General features: G+C 37.7%; 1 protein-coding gene across 3 annotated transcripts in view; it reads right to left on the bottom strand.

The window, feature by feature from the left end:
* Positions 1–19,573, bottom strand: part of mctp1 (multiple C2 domains, transmembrane 1) — a 337,656-nt gene that overhangs the window by 291,959 nt on the left and 26,124 nt on the right. Inside the window, exon 1 of one of the 3 annotated variants that reach the window (XM_031899659.1) lies at positions 4,280–4,402. The exons of the other annotated variants lie outside the window; for them this stretch is intronic. Coding sequence (XP_031755519.1) covers positions 4,280–4,366 — 87 coding nt within the window. The 5' untranslated portion in view covers positions 4,367–4,402. Of the gene's footprint in view, positions 1–4,279; positions 4,403–19,573 lie in introns of those variants that run through there. 3 annotated transcript variants of the gene reach the window in all.

The raw sequence follows: 19,573 nt of genomic DNA, 5'->3' as shown, positions 1-19,573 counted from the left end.
CCACAAGCCAGACTTATTTAGTCGCATTTTATGAGGAGGTGAGCAGGAACCTCGATGCTGGCATGGCAGTTGATGTCATCTACTTGGACTTTGCTAAAGCGTTTGATACAGTACCTCACAGAAGGTTACTGATCAAATTGAGGAATATTGGCCTAGAACATTATATTTGTAATTGGGATAGAGAACTGGCTGAAAGATAGATTACAAAGAGTGGTGGTAAATGGAACATTTTCTAATTGGACCAGTGTTGTTAGTGGAGTACCGCAGGGGTCAGTCCTTGGTCCTTTGCTTTTTAACTTGTTTATTACCTGGAGGTGGGCATAGAGAGTACTGTTTCTATTTTTGCTGAGAACACTAAATTGTGCAAATCTATAAGTTCCATGCAGGATGCTGCCACTTTGCAGAGCGATTTTACAAAATTGGAAAACTGGGCAGCAAACTGGAAAATGAGGTTCAATGTGGACAAGTGCAAAGTTATGCACTTTGGTAGAAATAATATAAATGCAAACTATCTGCTGAATGGTAGTTTGTTGGGGGTATCCGTAATGGAGAAGGATCTAGGGGTTTTTGTAGATAACAAGTTGTCTAATTCCAGGCAGTGTCATTCAGTGGCTACTAAAGCAAATAAAGTGCTGTCTTGTATAAAAAGGGCATTGACTCAAGGGATAAAAAACATCATTTTGACTCTTTATAGGTCCCTGGTAAGGCCTCACCTTGAGTATGCAGTGCAGTTTTGGGCTCCAGTCCTTATATTAATGAGCTGGAGAGAGTGCAGAGACTGCAACTAAACTGGTAAAGGGGATGGAAGATTTAAGCTATGAGGTTAAACTGTCGAAGTTGGGGCTGTTTTCTCTGGAAAAGAGGCGCCTGCGAGGGGACAGGATTACTCTGTACAAGTACATTAGCGGGGATCATAGGCAGATAGGGGGTTTTCTTTTTCCGCATAAAGATGATTAACGCACCAGAGGCCACCCCTTTAGATTAGCGGAACGGAGCTTCCATTTGAAGCAGCGTAGGTGGTTTTTCACAATGAGGGCAGTGAGGTTGTGGAATGCCCTTCCTAGAGATGTGGTAATGGCAGATTCTGTTAATGCCTATAAGAGGGGCCTGGATAAATTCTCGAACAAGCATAGTATCCATGGCTATTGTGAGACTAATATCTACAGTTAGTATTAGTGGTTGTATATATAGTTTATGTATGTGAGTGTATAGATTGGTAAGTATAGGTCTGATTGTTGTTTCCTTACATATGATGTTGGGTGGTATGTAAGTGGGTGGTATGTAAGTGTATTTATTATATTTATTACTTGTAGCTCAGATAGTTCTTATGCAGCTTATACATAAGCCCACCGGAAACCTGTTCTGTACAGAAGCAAAAAGAGCAATTACCCTTCATACTACAGTTCATACATTTAAGGTGATTTTATTATCATTAATTAATACATGACCGTGTACTGTATATGCCCTGCAAATGCTATTTCAAGTCGGTTTGGGTAAGGTTAGCATGTCCTATGAAATATCAGAGACACTGAGAAAATCCAGCTAGAAAGTTTACATAACAGCCACCGGCAGCCAGGTACTTAATTGTCAGCCTTCAATCAATGGCTTGAAGTATCCATATCATTTTGCTATAAACAGTTTATAATGGTTCATGGGAATTAAAGTCTCCTTTTGGAACTAAGAAAGCATCTCTTGCATGTTACTGTAGGCCTATATCAGTTCAAGTACTGTGGGGTTGGTGGTATATGACTTGAAAGGCAAGCACTCTTTAGAGTACTGTAGGAACTAGGTAGACAACCAGCACTAGAAGACAACTAAATACATGGAGATTACCTTGTGCCTATTATGTCATCATCTAATGTTGTAGGATAATGCAATAAAGGTAGTGGAAACTCCTTGCATTAAAATTGCCCTGCCTATCTTGATACTATAGTGGTGGGAATATATTTTACTGTATATTATAATTTCAGCAGAGCAGGGCCCCTCAGTCCATGTTTACCCATGCCTCAGATACTTATTATTTAACATCTAGGCCTCACCCAAAATCTACATTTAGAAAACCTGTATCTCCAGTAAGGCATTAGCATTTAACTTCATTTAAAATGGAAATGAAGCATTTGTTAAGTAAATGTTATGTGTGTGTGGACATGTGTATGCGGGAAGGCAAATGACAGATTTGCATGCAGGCTGGCAACAGCTGTGATTCCTAATACCATGAAAAAATGAGTACTTACTGAGTGACTGATAGACCCTTTATTGAACTTTTATTTACTGTAGCCCCAATCTATTTATAGTAGAGAGGCAAGGGAACACCAGAACTGAACTGCAATTCTCACCATTGCTTTTTGGCATTCACTGTACCTAGAAGGTATTTTTTTTAGTATGATATAGAATGGGGAATTATTTTTGCTTCTGGTTGTTGAGTGGGTCACTGACTAAGACAATGTTCTGTGAGGCTACAATTGTATTTATACTTAATTTTTATTATCTATCTTCGTATTACTAGACGTGCCTGCTCCTACTCCTATTCAATAAATCTATGGTTCATGGTTCTATGCTTGCTAGCTTTTCAAGTTGACTATACTGGGCAGGTAAGGGACAGTCCTGTGTGTTGGTGGTGTGTGATGTAAATAGGAGGAGCCTTGTCTTCAAGGGGCAGGAGTTATGACATCAAGAGGCAGACTAGCTTTTACAAATTTTCTGGCAAGTACATTACTGGTACATGTGTAATACTTGTCCTAGCCTTGGCTGGTATTTGACAGTGACATAGCGGCCAGGTGGTGACCCTATCTCATTCCCACCCAAGCGCCAAATTAATTATTTCTACTAAATCTGTAAGTAATAGATCGGGTACAATGCCCTTTCTCCATCACTTCAGCGTGGACCTTTTTGACTAAAAGTGTCTCATGTAACACTTACTTTACTAGGAGTTGTTGGGAGTTGTCAAACGCCAAGCATGTGACAAGTGATAAATAAGCAGGGTACTGAAGGAAAAGGCATGGTCCTAAGTCACAGAAATAGCCCAGTGTCCCAATAGCATTACACTCCAATTGCCTGCAATCCCCACTGCCAAAGAAAATATTCTTTAATTTTTTAAATGAAATGTCCTGGGCAGAGTTGCTCAGGCAGTAACATATATTTTAGATGCATTTGGGCAGCAGCAGCTCTGTATAGTAAAATCCTCTAAATGCAAGGGCAATGCGCTGGCAGTTCCAATAAAGTGTCCTATGATTATTGTTGTTGTATATTTATACAGGGCATATTTAGCGGTGTTTTACAGAGATTATACACCATAATATGTTGTTTATATGCCTAGGCTGCTAATTATGTATAAGGCCATTACACAAACCCTGCCTTCTGTCACTATGAATGCTATCCATTCACTTTCTACGGCACATAAAAAGCACAAGCAAGTAAGTGATAGTGGCTCTATGGGTAATCAGACAGAGTGATGCTACGGCAAGGGGCCACATCTACAAAATAATGAAGCTGATACAAGTCTGTTCCCCTTTAACTCATTTTATAACAGAAGTGCAATTCTTGGGTTTCCCAAAATAGAAAGCACGTGCAAGTGGATCTGCCCACCTGTCTGTCTGCAGCCAAATGACTTGTCCATGCGTTCCTACAGAAATAGCCAAGCACTATTGTTCTGCACCAGTGCTAGCGACCTCTCAGAAGCTCTGCTTTGTGTATTAATACACGTGTGGGTATAAGCTGGCAGCCACTGCCTGCTCTCAGTTGGTATAATAGGAGATTTGCTTTCCCTACAGCCTACTGAATCACATGGAAATCAGCACAGTTTCATTGTCACAGATCTGCACTGATACCTCTAATAGCACCAACACTGTGTAGAGGCAAAAGCACAGCCATTCTCTCCAGCACCCTCATACATATTTTCTAAACCCTGGGCACTTAATACAGAAATATAGTGCTACCAGCTACAAATATCTCTGTGTAAAAACACAAGACAGACAAACTAAAAATATACAAAAATATAATCTTTAGGATCAGATCCAGAGTACACAGAACACAAAACACCTCCATGTCATACAGTATCTATTTCTCAGTTGGCTTAATTTATTTCAAATAGTCCTGAAGCATTCTGGGTAAAGACTGCTGTCCCAGCTGTTTGCAGTAAACCCTGTTTATTTGCTTTTTGGACAGTTTGCATCATAATACTATGTCATTGTGGTTTAACACACATACTCACTTTCCTAAAATGATAGCACTGATTCCTAAACCCTGTGGTGTTTTCCATACAATACAAATAAAAACTTACCCCACATTGTGAAATGGATTCAGGCTCTTGGGCTGCTTCAGTGCTGCAGCAGGAGCTGCCATCCATCTGGAGCTGACAGCTTGCCATTTTAATGGCTCTCCCAGGCACTGTGTTTAAGCAAGGACTGACTGTAGTGTGGCACTGAGAGCCCTTAGCAGGACCATACAAGCTGGGGGGTGTGGTCCTTGTGTCAGTTATTTTTGTTTGTGTGGCCTTTTATATTTCTTAATGAGAACCTTTCTGAGCAATTTAGACTAGAAAGGGAAAAACATTTGGAATGACAAACATCTCATTCTACAATTTGCCAATTGATTTTATTGGATTTAATATCTGGATTTTGTTCAGCAACATTTGGGGTCTGCCAGGCAGATATATACTAATTGTGAGTGTTTCAGAGCTACTGTGTGTTAATGTGAGAATGTAATGTGTGTTAATTACAGAGACGTCATCGTTCCAACTCTACCTCTACACAAGGCACACTCTTACTGCCACATAAACAAACAAAACCCCAAGCATACAAGTAGTCCATTCATTCTTACACACATGTATGGGGGATATTCCTCCTATTACAAAAACACCCCCAGAGGCAAGCTGTAAAGCACATTCTATTTTCTTGATAAAAAGGGACATAAGGTTTTAAACTACATGAAGGACAGTGCCCACTGCTGAGTATTCACAAATCAGTGGGACAGTCTCTGTGCCTTTTTCATTTAAAAGGGCTTTAGGAAGAAATTGAACTACAGCTCCCACAGGAATATGTAGGCATGTGGGGTGAATACCTTACAACTGGGCTGTCCAACTGGCGGCCTCAGCCCTATGCTGCCAGTGTGTGCCATACACTGCCCTATGCTGTCTGTATGTGTCATACTCTGTCTGTCCTATGCTGCCTGTGTGTGCCATACTCTGCCTGCTCTATGCTGCCTGTGTGTGCCATACTCTGCCTGCCCTATGCTGTCTGTGTGCCATACTCTGCCTGCCCTATGCTGGAAATTCAATAGCATTTCGAAATTGCCATGGCATGGCCCCTAAGGTGAGTAATTATGTGCTGGGGGTTGCTGTACTACCCACAGGGGAGAAGGAGGCATATGGATTTAAGGGTATGCCTTTCAAAAAATAAACCATTTGTTTTTTTGCCGCACTACCACCATTATTGTTGGAATGGTCTTAAAAGCTCTTGTGATAACATGGGTGTGGTTTGAAGTGGGTGTGTTTTGAAAGGGGAGTGGTCTAAACTGGCTTCCATTAATCCATTACTGAAAATCAGCCAGATGTGGATCAGGCAGAATAGATTGTCCCATCAGATTGAAGACCGGATCTGTATGTGGTCCTCGATCCAACAGCCTGCATAGCGGCAATTATGATCTGATCAATTGGGCCAAGGGCAAAACAATCAATATCAATATGATATCATTCACCTCAAGGTGGGCGTCTGGGGGGAAAACCCCACTTGTATGGTGGCCTTGCTAACGAGCGGATCTTTTACTCCATGGCGACCTTTAGGCTTCCTCTGTTCTTTCTCTAAAGAAAAATAAGTGAATGCAGTTTTTCCCAGAGCAGGATCATTTCCCACTAGGGCTACAGACAGGTATCTTGTTTACTTTGTAGCTCCCTGGAGTAGCTAAAATAGCTTAGGATATATTGCTATATTCAGCTGCAATTACATTGACAAATAACCTTAAAACCATTGGAATTAATTGATTTATGTTGGAAAGTTGCATAAAATTACCTTTTTTATGTCAGAATGTACCTGCCAGATTTTATCTGTTTGACCTGTGGCACCCTGTTTGTTGCGAAACTACAAGTCTCCAACACTATGGGGGTAATGTAATAAAAGGCACTAAGTTTGCTCAAGAGCAGTAACCCATAGCAACCAATCAGCAGGTAGCATTTACTGGTCACCTTATATCAAATATCTTATTGGTTGCCATGGGTTAGTGTACATGAGCAAACTTAGTGCCTATAAAATATGGGGGTTTATTATGATAGCTTATTATGATAGCTTTCACTTGACAAAGAACATGTGGTGAGACACCTTCTGGTAAAATATCAAATATAATTTTTCTTTTTAGATTCTATCTGATCTTGTCATGCAACAAAACACAACACCAGGCAACAGCATGAGATTTTGTAGGATCTTTGGGCCCAGATTTGTGGGAAGGCCACAAAGGCCAGGGCCTAGGCCAGTGCAGTGTTGGGGGGGTCATGTCTGTCAGACACCATCAGCTTAAATCTTGTCAGAAGCAGATGTGACATGCAGCATTTCTGTCCCACAGGCATGTCATGTTGGATGGCAAATCTTTCATAAAGTTTAAACATCAGATTTTTGTATTAGCCGCATTATACTTTGACCCATGCAACTACATCTGACTTGGGGAGTGCATTTTGTCGATCTGACACTATCCGACAAAAGGAGTTTAGCCTACTGAGCACCATTCAAAAGTTCCAGTTCTACTCTACTGGGCACAGTGCTAGATTAGTACCCTGGGTTAGTGCATTTTTTCAGCAAAGAGGGCACCGTTTCGGGAGTTAAAACTTAATGATTATACAGAAGGTTTCTAGGATTTAACCCTTTCCTGGTCTTCTAGCAAGGTAGATACAGGGGGAAGTGTGTTATCTACGAAATTCTTCAAAATATTTTTTTTTGGTACAATGGTGGTCTGTTAATCTTAACATCACTTGGGGTTGTTCAGAAAACTTGTACACAGGAAGCACCACACTTATCTCTCCCATTATCCGTTACACAGGGGAAACACTCTAGATGGCAGTATCACAATGCCTATTGGGATGCCTCTAGTACGGTTTTCCTCTCCTGGAATAATACCATTTTTAGTGTAATTTATATCTCTGGTAAGTAACTCCTCCAGAGGCCCATAACGTACAATGGATCTTGCAGCAGGTTACCATGGAACCTTTGTATAGAACAAGCCGAATGACATAATGATTTAAATGGCTTGGCTGGAATAGAACTTCACAAGTGCAGCCTTTTACAGTTCATTTTATCGCACTGATCACTTAATTACATTACACTGAAAATATGCAGGGAAAACAAATGAATCTTTTAAGTTTTTGAGGAGCACAATAATTTCTCACTCTAAGTAAGAACCTCTAAAGCACTTCAGAAAATCTAGAACTGAGATAATAATAAGCGTAAGGCATGTATCCAATCAAAGTTTCAAAATATGATAATGCTTGTTACCCGCTGACATTAAGATGGGTGCTCATCTGGAACTGTTTCAGTGATCGTAGACACCCTCTGGGCAATGGGAAATTAAGGTCATACACAAGGGCATATTTTTGTTATTAACTCCAAAAAGTGCATTAATAAATCCAAAATCAGAGCAGTCTCTGAATCAACATTGCACTATGAGTATTACCTTGTATCATCAGTAACCTTGTACTTTCTCACCTTCGAAACTGTCCCTACACTTGCATCACTACATCTGACATGGTTGCCTCACGGTACTCGCCTCCCAAGTGCAGTTACCACCTGGGCCTTTTAAAAGATGCATGCTGCTTTGGAATCCAGGCCTATTCTCCAGTTACTTTACTCCTTCTGTTGTGACCCACCCTGTTCCTGACCCTCGCCACTTGCTGCCACTTCTGACCTCTGCCTGATTATTGTTGCTAAACATGTGCTGCCTGCCCCAACTTGGTTTCATCTGACTACATTTTGCCTCTCCCTTAGGTACCGTGACTTGGTCTTGTTGGTTACTCTCCATTGCCCTGGCCCTATTCGACACTTGATCTGCTATTAAATATATACTGTACAGCGCTGCGTACATAAGTAGCGCTTTATAAATAAAGTTATACATACATACATACATACATAAAATCCTCGACCCTTCTCCACAAATAATCTTCTTATGTTAGTCCCATAAATAGTATAAATATCCAGTATATTTTACATCTCAGGCCTATAACAATGAATTCATCATTTAACCTCTTGTGCCAATAAACTGCTCAGATTGCCGGGGTGTCCAGGTCCCACTGTAAATATTACACATCTGAGTCACTAGCAAATACAAATACATTGCTTTAACACCCGCCTCCATGTCAAAATAATAATAATAATGAATAATAATGAAACCAATACAGAAAATACACTAGCAAATACAAATACATTGCTTTCAATACCGCCTCCATGTCAAAATAATAATAATGAAACCAATACAGAAGCCTGCAGCTATCCATTACAGTATGTATATAGTGTATATAACCATTACTGTTGCATACGCACAAGCCATTTATCAAAGGAAAAGTCAATATATCAAAAGCAACAAATAAAAACATAGGTAAACAGAAAATAGGGATCTGAAGAATATCTCTTAATCTACTAACAACTGCAATACATTTAATAGCCTTCATAAATAGATAAATTGTCATACTTCCTCAAAGGGGAGGTTCACCTTCACAAAATGTGCTATTTTCAAGCAGTACAGCACAAATAAATACTTTCTCAAAGACTTTCTATGTTCTATGTTTTAACTTTTTAATATAAATTAGTTTAATTTTTAGATCTCATGTTTTGCAGCTCAGTGAGGTTGGTTGCCAGCTCTCTCAATGGATACAAGTTGGTAAAATAACATTTCCCAGCAGCTATAGAATCTTAAGCAGCTACTAAGCCCAAGCACATAAAAGTCTGTAACAATGCAACTGTTCCAACAGACACATCACTCACTGGGATGTCTTTAATGGTGCTAATTAGTTGATACATTTCTATGTATCAATTAATACAGTATATCAAATTTATATTTGATTTTAACAGAACCTGTGTGACAGGAAGGAAGAGGAAACAATTTCATTTTGAAAACTTTTAGAAAAATTAAAGGGGAACTTCACTCAAACACAACTTGAGCTTTTTGAAAAGTAAAAATAAGTCTCAAGCAACTTTACAGTATGCATCAATTAAAAAATATGCTTTTCGTGATTTTTAATGTAAAAATGTACCTAAGCCTGGCCACCTGTTCTGCTCATCTGTTTGACGACTTTTAGAATGTTGACTGTCTTGAGCCGGCCTTCAGCCTACATCCTCCAAATACCATAATTCCCTGCACACGTGATGTCAATAAGGCAATGAACATCATAGTGCAGTGCATTGTGGGTTATGTAGTTCCTGCATGCTGTCTGAAAGCTGTGGAGAAGTTGTTACCATTTGTAACACCAATGTTTTAGTCCCTCCTCCCTGTCAGAATTTCAAATGGTGCAGAAAAGGAACTGTTTTGCATCTTAATTTCAGCATATAAATATGCTATTTATTCATACTTTTTGAAGGAACAAGTTACAGTGATAGGTATATTAATCTTTAACAAATTTTGGTTTGGAAGTCGGAGTTCGGAGTAAAAGCAAATAAAAATTGTCCTTATTTGTTTTATGTTGCTTAAAACACGTTTTGAAAAAGCTAAACTGCCACTTTAAGCCTCTCCATTGCCTGCCATCATTATTTTGATGTCTCGTGGATACTGATTATTTTTATGTATTCTAACATAAGAAATAGCTGCCGTCATCAAATCTGCAAGGCTGTGCTTTCAGGAGCCAGTGCAATGCTAAATCATTCTGGAAAGGCTCAGACGAAAGCAATTCATTCAGGGTGAGTGATGTTTAAGGAACAGGACACAGCAACATCCAAATACCTAGCAAGAGTGAAGAAATCACTTTCATTATCTTGAGGGATAAAGTTATAGGTCCTTGGTAAGGCCTCACCTTGAGTATGCAGTGCGGCTTTGGGCTCCAGTCTCTAAGAAGGATATTAATGAGCTGGAGAGAGTGCAGAGATATGCAACTAAACTGGTAAAGGGGATGGAAGATTTAAACTATGAGGTCAAGGTTGGGGTTGTTTTCCTGCGGGAAATAAAAACAAAGTTGCCTGTGCTTTCACACCAGTGATTCACTGTATTGCTGGTGGAATAGCATTTTGGGGAGATAATTTGCCCATGGTAGCCAAGACTTAAGCAGTGGCAACAAATGCCTATGCGACTATCCTTGAGTAAATTAGCCCAACAGAGACAAAATATAGTATTCTTGTCTATATATATATATATATATCAAACTCAACAGTAGAAAGCACTCACAGCTACAGCATCAATCAGGTCAGTGATTTATTTCAGCATACCATCTACGCGTTTCGATCACCACAGGATCGTCATCAGGATGATAGACAGGAAGTGAAGTGTCAGGTTAAAAACCCGCAGTATCCAATCAGTGTTTATACAACATTAACCCATTCAATAACATGTGCAAAGTGTAATCAAATACCAGGCACTTAAAAAATCCCCATATGATCAAAAATAAAATTATCATCAAACATCTAGACATATTAATACATAAACTAGGACATATCCCATATATATCAATGTAGTAAGCCACATGGCAAAGCTCATAGTGAAATATAATTTTAAAACACATATAAGTCAATCTATCAAGACACATGACAGTCACATGTCATGACTAAAAATTGAATTTATAAATATCACCATTAACTTCAATACTCATCTAAACTCATAATAGTGCATAAAATAGGACATATCCCATATATATCAATGCGATAAGTCACATGGCACAACTCATAGTGAAATATAATTTTAAAACACATATGAGTCAATCTATCAAGACACATGACAAAGTCACATGTCATGTCTAGAAATTAAGATGATAAATATCACCATTAACTTTAATGCTCATACACATTAGCTATTACATATTAATAGGGAAAAATAAGTTACCCACCCAAAGTTATAACGTGATAAAAACTAGCGTGTTGTAAAAAGTTATTTCATATTCATAGTGAGATTTAGGAAATGTGAACAGATAAACGGACAAAAATTGTCCAATACTAATAAAAAGCATTTCTTACAATCTTTATAAAGTTAAAAGCAGTCACACTTAAAAACATTTAAGGAAGTCACTACATAAAGACCAAGAAACATCACTTAGGATAGTGGATGATCAAAATAGCATCAAATATCTTAAATTAGGATCACGTTAATTAACTGACTTCAAATTACATAAACCAATGCTATCTAAAAAATTGGTCATAAGGCCATCATATAGGAAATACCCAGGGACACAACAGTCAGTTTATATAAAACAAGATAGTGATAACATTAAAACCGGAGATACCAGACACATGGCTAAGGAAGAGCAAACCTGGTTGTTATCGATGTGGTAATTGCAAAACTTGTGGTTGTCTGATCACCGGAGTGACATTTGCTCATCCACACTCCGGGAAAAAGTATCTGATTAGACATAGATTGACATGTATTTCAGAATATGTGATATACTGCATCATGTGCCCTTGTGGCCTTTACTATATCGGTAAATGCATCACAGCTTTTCGTACAAGAATGAACAATCACAGGTCGGTGATTCGTCTGGCCCTGGCATCTGGGAAATCAGATATTCCACTGGCCCGACACTTTGTACAGTGCAAACATTCACTGCCTATGTTGAGAGCAATATTGATTGATCATATTCCCCCCCTTGCACGGGGTGGAGACAGATCCAAGCTACTGCTGCAGAGGGAGGCCCAATGGATCTGGAGACTTGACACAATTGCCCCTAGGGGATTAAATGAGATGTTATCACTATCTTGTTTTATATAAACTAACTGTTGTGTCCCTGGGTATTTCCTATATGATGGCCTTATGACCAATTTTTTAGATAGCATTGGTTTATGTTATTTGAAGTCAGTTAATTAACGTGATCCTAATTTAAGATATTTGATGCTATTTTGATCATCCACTATCCTAAGTGATGTTTCTTGGTCTTTATGTAGTGACTTCCTTAAATGTTTTTAAGTGTGACTGCTTTTAACTTTATAAAGATTGTAAGAAATGCTTTTTATTAGTATTGGACAATTTTTGTCCGTTTATCTGTTCACATTTCCTAAATCTCACTATGAATATGAAATAACTTTTTACAACACGCTAGTTTTTATCACGTTATAACTTTGGGTGGGTAACTTATTTTTCCCTATTAATATGTAATAGCTAATGTGTATGAGCATTAAAGTTAATGGTGATATTTATCATCTTAATTTCTAGACATGACATGTGACTTTGTCATGTGTCTTGATAGATTGACTCATATGTGTTTTAAAATTATATTTCACTATGAGTTGTGCCATGTGACTTATCGCATTGATATATATGGGATATGTCCTATTTTATGCACTATTATGAGTTTAGATGAGTATTGAAGTTAATGGTGATATTTATAAATTCAATTTTTAGTCATGACATGTGACTGTCATGTGTCTTGATAGATTGACTTATATGTGTTTTAAAATTATATTTCACTATGAGCTTTGCCATGTGGCTTACTACATTGATATATATGGGATATGTCCTAGTTTATGTATTAATATGTCTAGATGTTTGATGATAATTTTATTTTTGATCATATGGGGATTTTTTAAGTGCCTGGTATTTGATTACACTTTGCACATGTTATTGAATGGGTTAATGTTGTATAAACACTGATTGGATACTGCGGGTTTTTAACCTGACACTTCACTTCCTGTCTATCATCCTGATGACGATCCTGTGGTGATCGAAACGCGTAGATGGTATGCTGAAATAAATCACTGACCTGATTGATGCTGTAGCTGTGAGTGCTTTCTACTGTTGAGTTTGATGTATTATTTTTGTCAGCACCCAGCCTGTGCCCGATACTGGTGAGTGCCGATTCTTTGCAAGACTATATATATATATATATACATTTATCATACACTTTAAACCTATAGAAAGGATAAATTAAAAATAAAAATAAAACAACATTTTAACATTTTAAAATTATTTCCTTCCCCTTCTTTGACTGAAAGCAAAGTGTGCTCACACTTGCCTTATGAAAGTACACAACTGCCTCCATATATTATATTATAATAGATATGTTAACATTAGGGGATGCTTCCATAGAAGTATACTGCTCTGTAACTGTAATCTAATATTGAAGATTGCAGTGCCCATTATACATACAGTACATATTGAGAGAAAGAATTTGAGGTTACTGGGTCAAACCCAAGATGAATGATCTGTACTGGGTGCATATTGAAACAGTACCTTTTATTTTTCTTGGGGGTGCTCTATATTGATGGGCCCCTGAACAGGACAGAAAATATAGCCTTCCAATAAATAGCAAAACCGCATCCTTATCTTAATCACTCTGATTTCCATACTGAATGGCCCACCGCCAGGACTACAGTTGCTGTACATCAAAGAGAAAAATGTTTATTAGAAAGTAAAAAAAAAACTAAATCCAGCAGTGTTGATGTATTCCCTTCATATCACAAGCATGATGAGTCCATTAGTAACCCCAAATCTTTTTCAGCAAAGCAATTCTATTATAATACCAGAAATGGGCACTGTTTTTATAGCACAGGTTTGATAACATGGGTGCATGGAGATTGCATCTGGGCCCCTGGACCTGAGAGGGGCACAAAAAAATTAAGTCTTTCCCCACAATCCTAACATGCACAGTCTGATGGACTCAAAGTGGATATAGACAGCACAGTGAGTAACCAGGAGGTCACCCTTGACTATAATGTATACAAAGGCTCAGTGCCTACAGTGTAATTCCTAGCTATGGCAATTCTAGGATTATTAGACATGCCTATTAATTTAAAATTGGTTGAATGCCTTCACAAGGGATCCCAAAGTCAACTAACTTTATTGGATTGAGCACTGTATGCCATGCCAGTTACATGCCGGTTACTCAGACTTTTCCACTTCACTTTTGTTTCTTTGCTGATTATTTCTCATTACATTTTCCAAAGTATTATACATTTACAAAACTGCTAGATGGAACATGCAGTGAAAGGTAAAAGTAGAGGAAGGTTTGTGTTAAAATCTTTGGAAATGCCATTGTTACAATGGTCAAACCTTTTCAGCAATTTATCCACTCTTCTCTAGCTAAATTGCAATACATTAGGTCAGAATGATATCATAGGCCTGAATCAGACCTGAAGAAGCCTATGGTGAGAGAATGCAGGTATATAACCTATAATCTGTAGTTGCATAGCTAGACACATAACCCATCAAGCATGAAAAATTTAGCTCTTAAAGGAACAGTAACATCAAAAAATTAAAGTGTTTTAAAGTAATTAAAATATAATGTGCTGTTGCTCTGCAAAAAACTGGTGTTTTTGCTACAGAAAAGCTACTATATAAATAAGCTGTGTAGCCATGGGGGCAGCCATTCAAGCTGGAAAAAAGGAGAAAAGGCACATGGTACATAGCTGATAACTAGTAGATAAGCCCCATATAATGGGGGTTTATCTGTTATCTGCTAAGTAACCTGTACCTTTTCTCCTTTGAATGGCTGCCCCCATGGCTACACAGCAGCTTTGTTTATATAAACTATAGTAGTCTTTCTGAGGCAAACACACCAGTTGTAGCAATGCAGGGCAACAGTACATTATATTGTAATTACTTTTATACATTTTCATTTTTTGGTGTTACTGTTCCTTTAAGGAAAGTAACACCAAAAAGAAGTATATCTAAGTAAGTAAAATGAAATGAACTTTTGCCTGCACTGGTACAAGTTGTGTGTCTGCTTTAGAAAAAGAAAGAGAAGACAGCTCTGATTTAACCCTAAAAAAATGCCTAATGGAAAGCTGAATGGAAGCTCAGTCAAGGTACTGCTGGCAATGTGCAGGCTGCGAGTCCAGTAAAACTATTTCTCAGGCCAATTCACCTAATGATATCAAGCCTAATGAATTGTTTAGGTCATGGGGATTTCTACCCTTCTTCATTTGAATGAGAACTGATTAGATATATATGAAGGAAGGTGCTATTTTGAGCCCATGTAAAGGCCACAGTTGACATTTTAGAAGTTAACTAAACCCCAGCTTGTCTGTATCTATTGTTATATAGAAAGGCAGTCACTTTATTTATTTTTTGCAAGAAAAAGTGTATATAATTACCAAAGCTTGATGTGGCTGTGACATGATTTATATTATTGTTTCATTTCCTTGAGTTTTTGGTAGGACCAACTATAATGTGTTGTTCAGTGCACCTAACATAGATACCTTATATATTTACTTTATATATTTACTAATGTTTTCTTTATCCTCACAAAACACCAGCTTGTGTTTTATGTTTTTACCTTCCAGCAGAGAATGCAGCCTTCAGTATTTAAAAAGATGCTTTTTATGGAAAGAATCTTTGACTTTCTTCTGTTGCGCTTTTGAAAAAAGACAAAAGCTTGTTTGGAATAAGAATGCAAGCTTGGAATAAGAATGCATATTAATCAATAACCAAGCAGCCTCAGGGCAAAATGTCTGTGATGCACTAAAAAGGCACAGAAATAAGTGAGAAACAGCGACAGTGCTCTTGGCTTCCCTGTAATTACAGAAAGAAATGAGTTGTCGGGTTTGTGCTTGTATTTGTGGACTGCTGATTCCTCTGATCAAACTGTAGCCTATGGAGTGCAAAAGGATAAGGAAAATACTAAATGTGATGGTAGCAATAACATTGTTGAGAGTAAAGGATGGGTGCCTAAAATAGTTTCGGTAAGACTGGAATGATATGAAGACTTAAAGCTGGTCACACAAATGGAGAGTATTCTATACAATCAATGGTCAGAGATCCAAAATTCAGTATAGTAATTTAAGCCTTGCATAAAATGATTTATGGATGAATGCATGTAAATGAAATATAAGCTTCAAAACAAATTAACAGTTACTCAGAGCGCTCTTCTAAGCACTTATGCAATTTACATGATTTGTAGTTTTCAGCATATTAGCCATTCTTAAACTGCTATTATAATGAATTTGCAAAAACTCCACCTAGATCCCTTCGACCAACTGGCTAGAGTCGGGTAAAATTGAAAAAAAACGTTTTGTGATGTTGCTCAGCTTACAAAGCAGTGTTAATGTGATGTTTCTCTGCTCAGTTCCAAGCGGAAAAACATTACAAGACATTCCTTTTCTAAAGAAATGCATTTTTCTGCCACCTGTAGCCAGGGGCTAAGATGACCAGCAGATGGAGCTTTTTCAAATTCATTATGTTAGTTTAAAAACTGCTAATATCCCAAAAACTAGAAAAAAATAATGTAAATTGCAAACAAGTGTGCTCCCTTGAAACTAAATTCCTCTGCAGTTTTGTGCCTTTTATCAGTTCTAGTATCTGGCTTACTGATAAAGAATTAAAATCAAAATCTTAGTTCCTTTAGAAAACGTACGCTTTAACAAAACATTTCATTCAAACACAACTTTATTATGTATCCTTATTTATAATGCACTTTTTCATTTTCTTTGGTATATATAATATGATCACCATTTGTCATTATTTCCTGGGTGAAGATGAGTAACTTATTTTAGGAGAGATGAGAGCAAAAGCCATCAATATTTTACTACCCAAGTGCCAAGTACACAATGGTAGTTCATCAGTAATTTACTACTTCAATAAAATTTCCATTACTTCATGATCTTCAACCATTTCAATATTTCTGTGACTGATAGGATTTATAGGGTTTAAATTGCTTAATGCTGAATTTACACAATTTTGTTTTCAAGCATGAAGGCCTGTGAATGTGTTACTTCAATTGTTATGATTATCCTCACTATCTTGTCTTTGTCCAAGTTGCTCTTGGCCTTGATTATCTCAGCTAATATTCAAGGCTAAGAGATCATAATAAAGCTTCAGCAGCTAATTAAATAATTTCTGTATTTCTACTAATAATTGCAATGTACCCACCCATGATACGTAAGCATAATGGGATGTGTTTTTCTATCTACTATATAAGTAATATCAAAACAAAATAAATTTGTACTTGTTTGCAATACACATACTGGTTGTATCGTTTGTACAAGTTCCCTGATCAGCGCACATGCGCAGACGATATCAGATGTTTCGCCGACGCACAGATTAAATCGGACCGGTCCGTGACTGCTTATAGGGACAGTGCTACAGGTGCACAGACAGAGTTACAGAGATTTACCCTAACAGTTCGTGCTACAGGTGTTACGAACAGAGATTACAGGATTTAACCCTTACAGTGACTACCATGGAAACATTATTAAAAACAGGCAATTCTAACATCAGCGCACACAGTCAAGGTGCTCTGAAGAAGTAAATAATGCTGTTATATGTATAAACAGGGCATTATGGGGCTGATTTATTGAGTTTCAAGCTGTAGGATTCATAGTAATTTTGATTTTCTCCTTTTAACAAAACTTTTCTGATGGTAAAGAACATTAGAAGTCAAATTTATAGTTTTCTTTTTCTTTTGTGCGCCCCAGCTTTGTGAATGTATTGCTTTCACTTCCAGTCTTGTGCTTTCTATCCACAGCCCTCCTTGCTTGTCTGTCTTAGCTCTCCTGTACTGTTATTATGCCATTATATGCAGTCAGACAAGGGTTAGCCTAGTTATTAACAATGAGCAAAATGTTTCGCCAGGCATGGATTTGCTGCAAAATTCTGCATTGGTGAATTTTTTTGTGAAACGTGTGCAAACATTTGGCGCAACAAAAATTTGCAGAGTGAGGAAAAAGAAACTGAGAAAGTCGCAGCTGCGTCAAAAAAGCAGCAGTCACGTCATAAGAGAGGATGGAGAGTCAGGTAGAGGTGGGCAGAAGAAAGAGTTTTAAAGTTTAGAACAGAAGTTTTGCATCATACAATTCTGTGAATATTAATTCTGCAAGATAGGTTTCCTTGGCAAGACTGAGGGCAGTATTGTAACATGAAACATGAATTTGTAGAAAGTCTGCTTTTGTGTGTAGTTTTCCCCAATGACCCAATTCAGTTCTAGTGCACTTCTGGCGATACCCAGTCAGGTGTGTTTGAGCCAGGGCTGAGCTTGTTTGGGTGTCTGTGGTGAGTAGTGAGAGGTGCTGTTTTGACAAGTGTGTTGTATTGTGTAGTGCTATAATGTATAACTGCTGTATTTATGCTGGAATGGGAAGAGATTTCAGACAGCAGGTACAGAATAGTTAAACTTTATAGCATAAGTTTTAGTATTGTTTGAAATATTTATGGTTTATTTTGTCATTGCAAGCATTCTGGATAACTCCATCCCCTTAGAGCCATTGTATATACCATTATATATATATATATATAATACACAGGGAGGAGCACACCCTATACAAGTCCACATGCCCATGGAAAACTGATAGCTTTAACATATCAGATATATTTTACTTTCAACATCTCCTGTTTTGTCAAACTATAAAATACAGTGAACACATTTGGATTCTGAAGCACTTTTGCTTCCCAATTACCCCATATGTAATAAAAGGCACTAAGTTTACCCAGTAGAAGTAACCCATAGCAACCAAAAAGATGTGTGCTGATTGGTTGCTATAGGTTACTGCTCCTGAACCAACTTAGTGCCTTTTATTACATAAACCCCTTAATATTTTATCTCAGTCATTAGACTTATTTTTGTATAACTTTCCATTAATAACCCAGTTTACAATAGACATTTAAACATCTTGAAATCTGCCAATAGTTCAACATCAGCATGGAAAGGATAGCTTTTGCCCTTGGGCTGACACTGGATAGAGCTAGAAAGTAAGAGCTTAATATTTATAGTCCATTCTTAAATGTTAATAGCTTGTGCCAGTATCCATCAAATCAGGTGCCCCATTAAAGCACAGTTAGTTAATACGTATTGAAAACAAATTTTGGGGAGACTAAAGGCATCAGTATTCCTGTTTTTATATTCTTTTCAAGCCATGACATGAGTTAGCAGCTTTGTACTGCTGAAACGGAATGGCATTAAAATTTAACAGTTAAGTTGAAAGTGCATTCCAGCAATGTTATGGATGCCTCTCAAATGGAGCTTCAAAAAGAAAAGATAAATACCGTTTTTTATGATCTACGATATAATATTGCTTTGTCAGAAAATATTCCCCAGAAGAATGGCTGGTTTCGCCGGCCTGTTTAGCAAATTTTTAAAGTGGACCTGTCACCCAGACATAAAAAGCTGTATAATAAAAATCCTTTTCAAATTAAACAAGAAACCCAAATTCATTTTTATATTAACACATCTATACCCATTATAAAGGCATTTAAAAATCCCAGCTGTCAATCATATATTGCCTGCCCCGCCTCTATGCCTTAGGCATAGAGGCAGGGCAGATAAGTACTTTAACTTTCAATTCAGCTCTCACTTTCCCCCTCCCTCTTAACCATCTAATTGTGTAGCCAGTACATGGGCATGGGAGTCAGGTCCCCCATTCTGGCACATACACAAGATTTTGGCATGATACAAAGCTTGCCTTAATAATCCACAAAATGGCACCTGCTTATTTGCTGTGATTGTGTAATTCCAGGACTAAAGGAAACAGGATTTATA

The sequence above is a fragment of the Xenopus tropicalis genome, chromosome 1 (genome assembly GCF_000004195.4).
Source record: "Xenopus tropicalis strain Nigerian chromosome 1, UCB_Xtro_10.0, whole genome shotgun sequence".
NCBI classification, from domain to species: Eukaryota; Metazoa; Chordata; class Amphibia; order Anura; family Pipidae; genus Xenopus; species Xenopus tropicalis.
The sequence above is the reverse complement of the archived record's forward strand: the minus strand, read 5'-3'. Positions and strand labels throughout refer to the sequence as shown.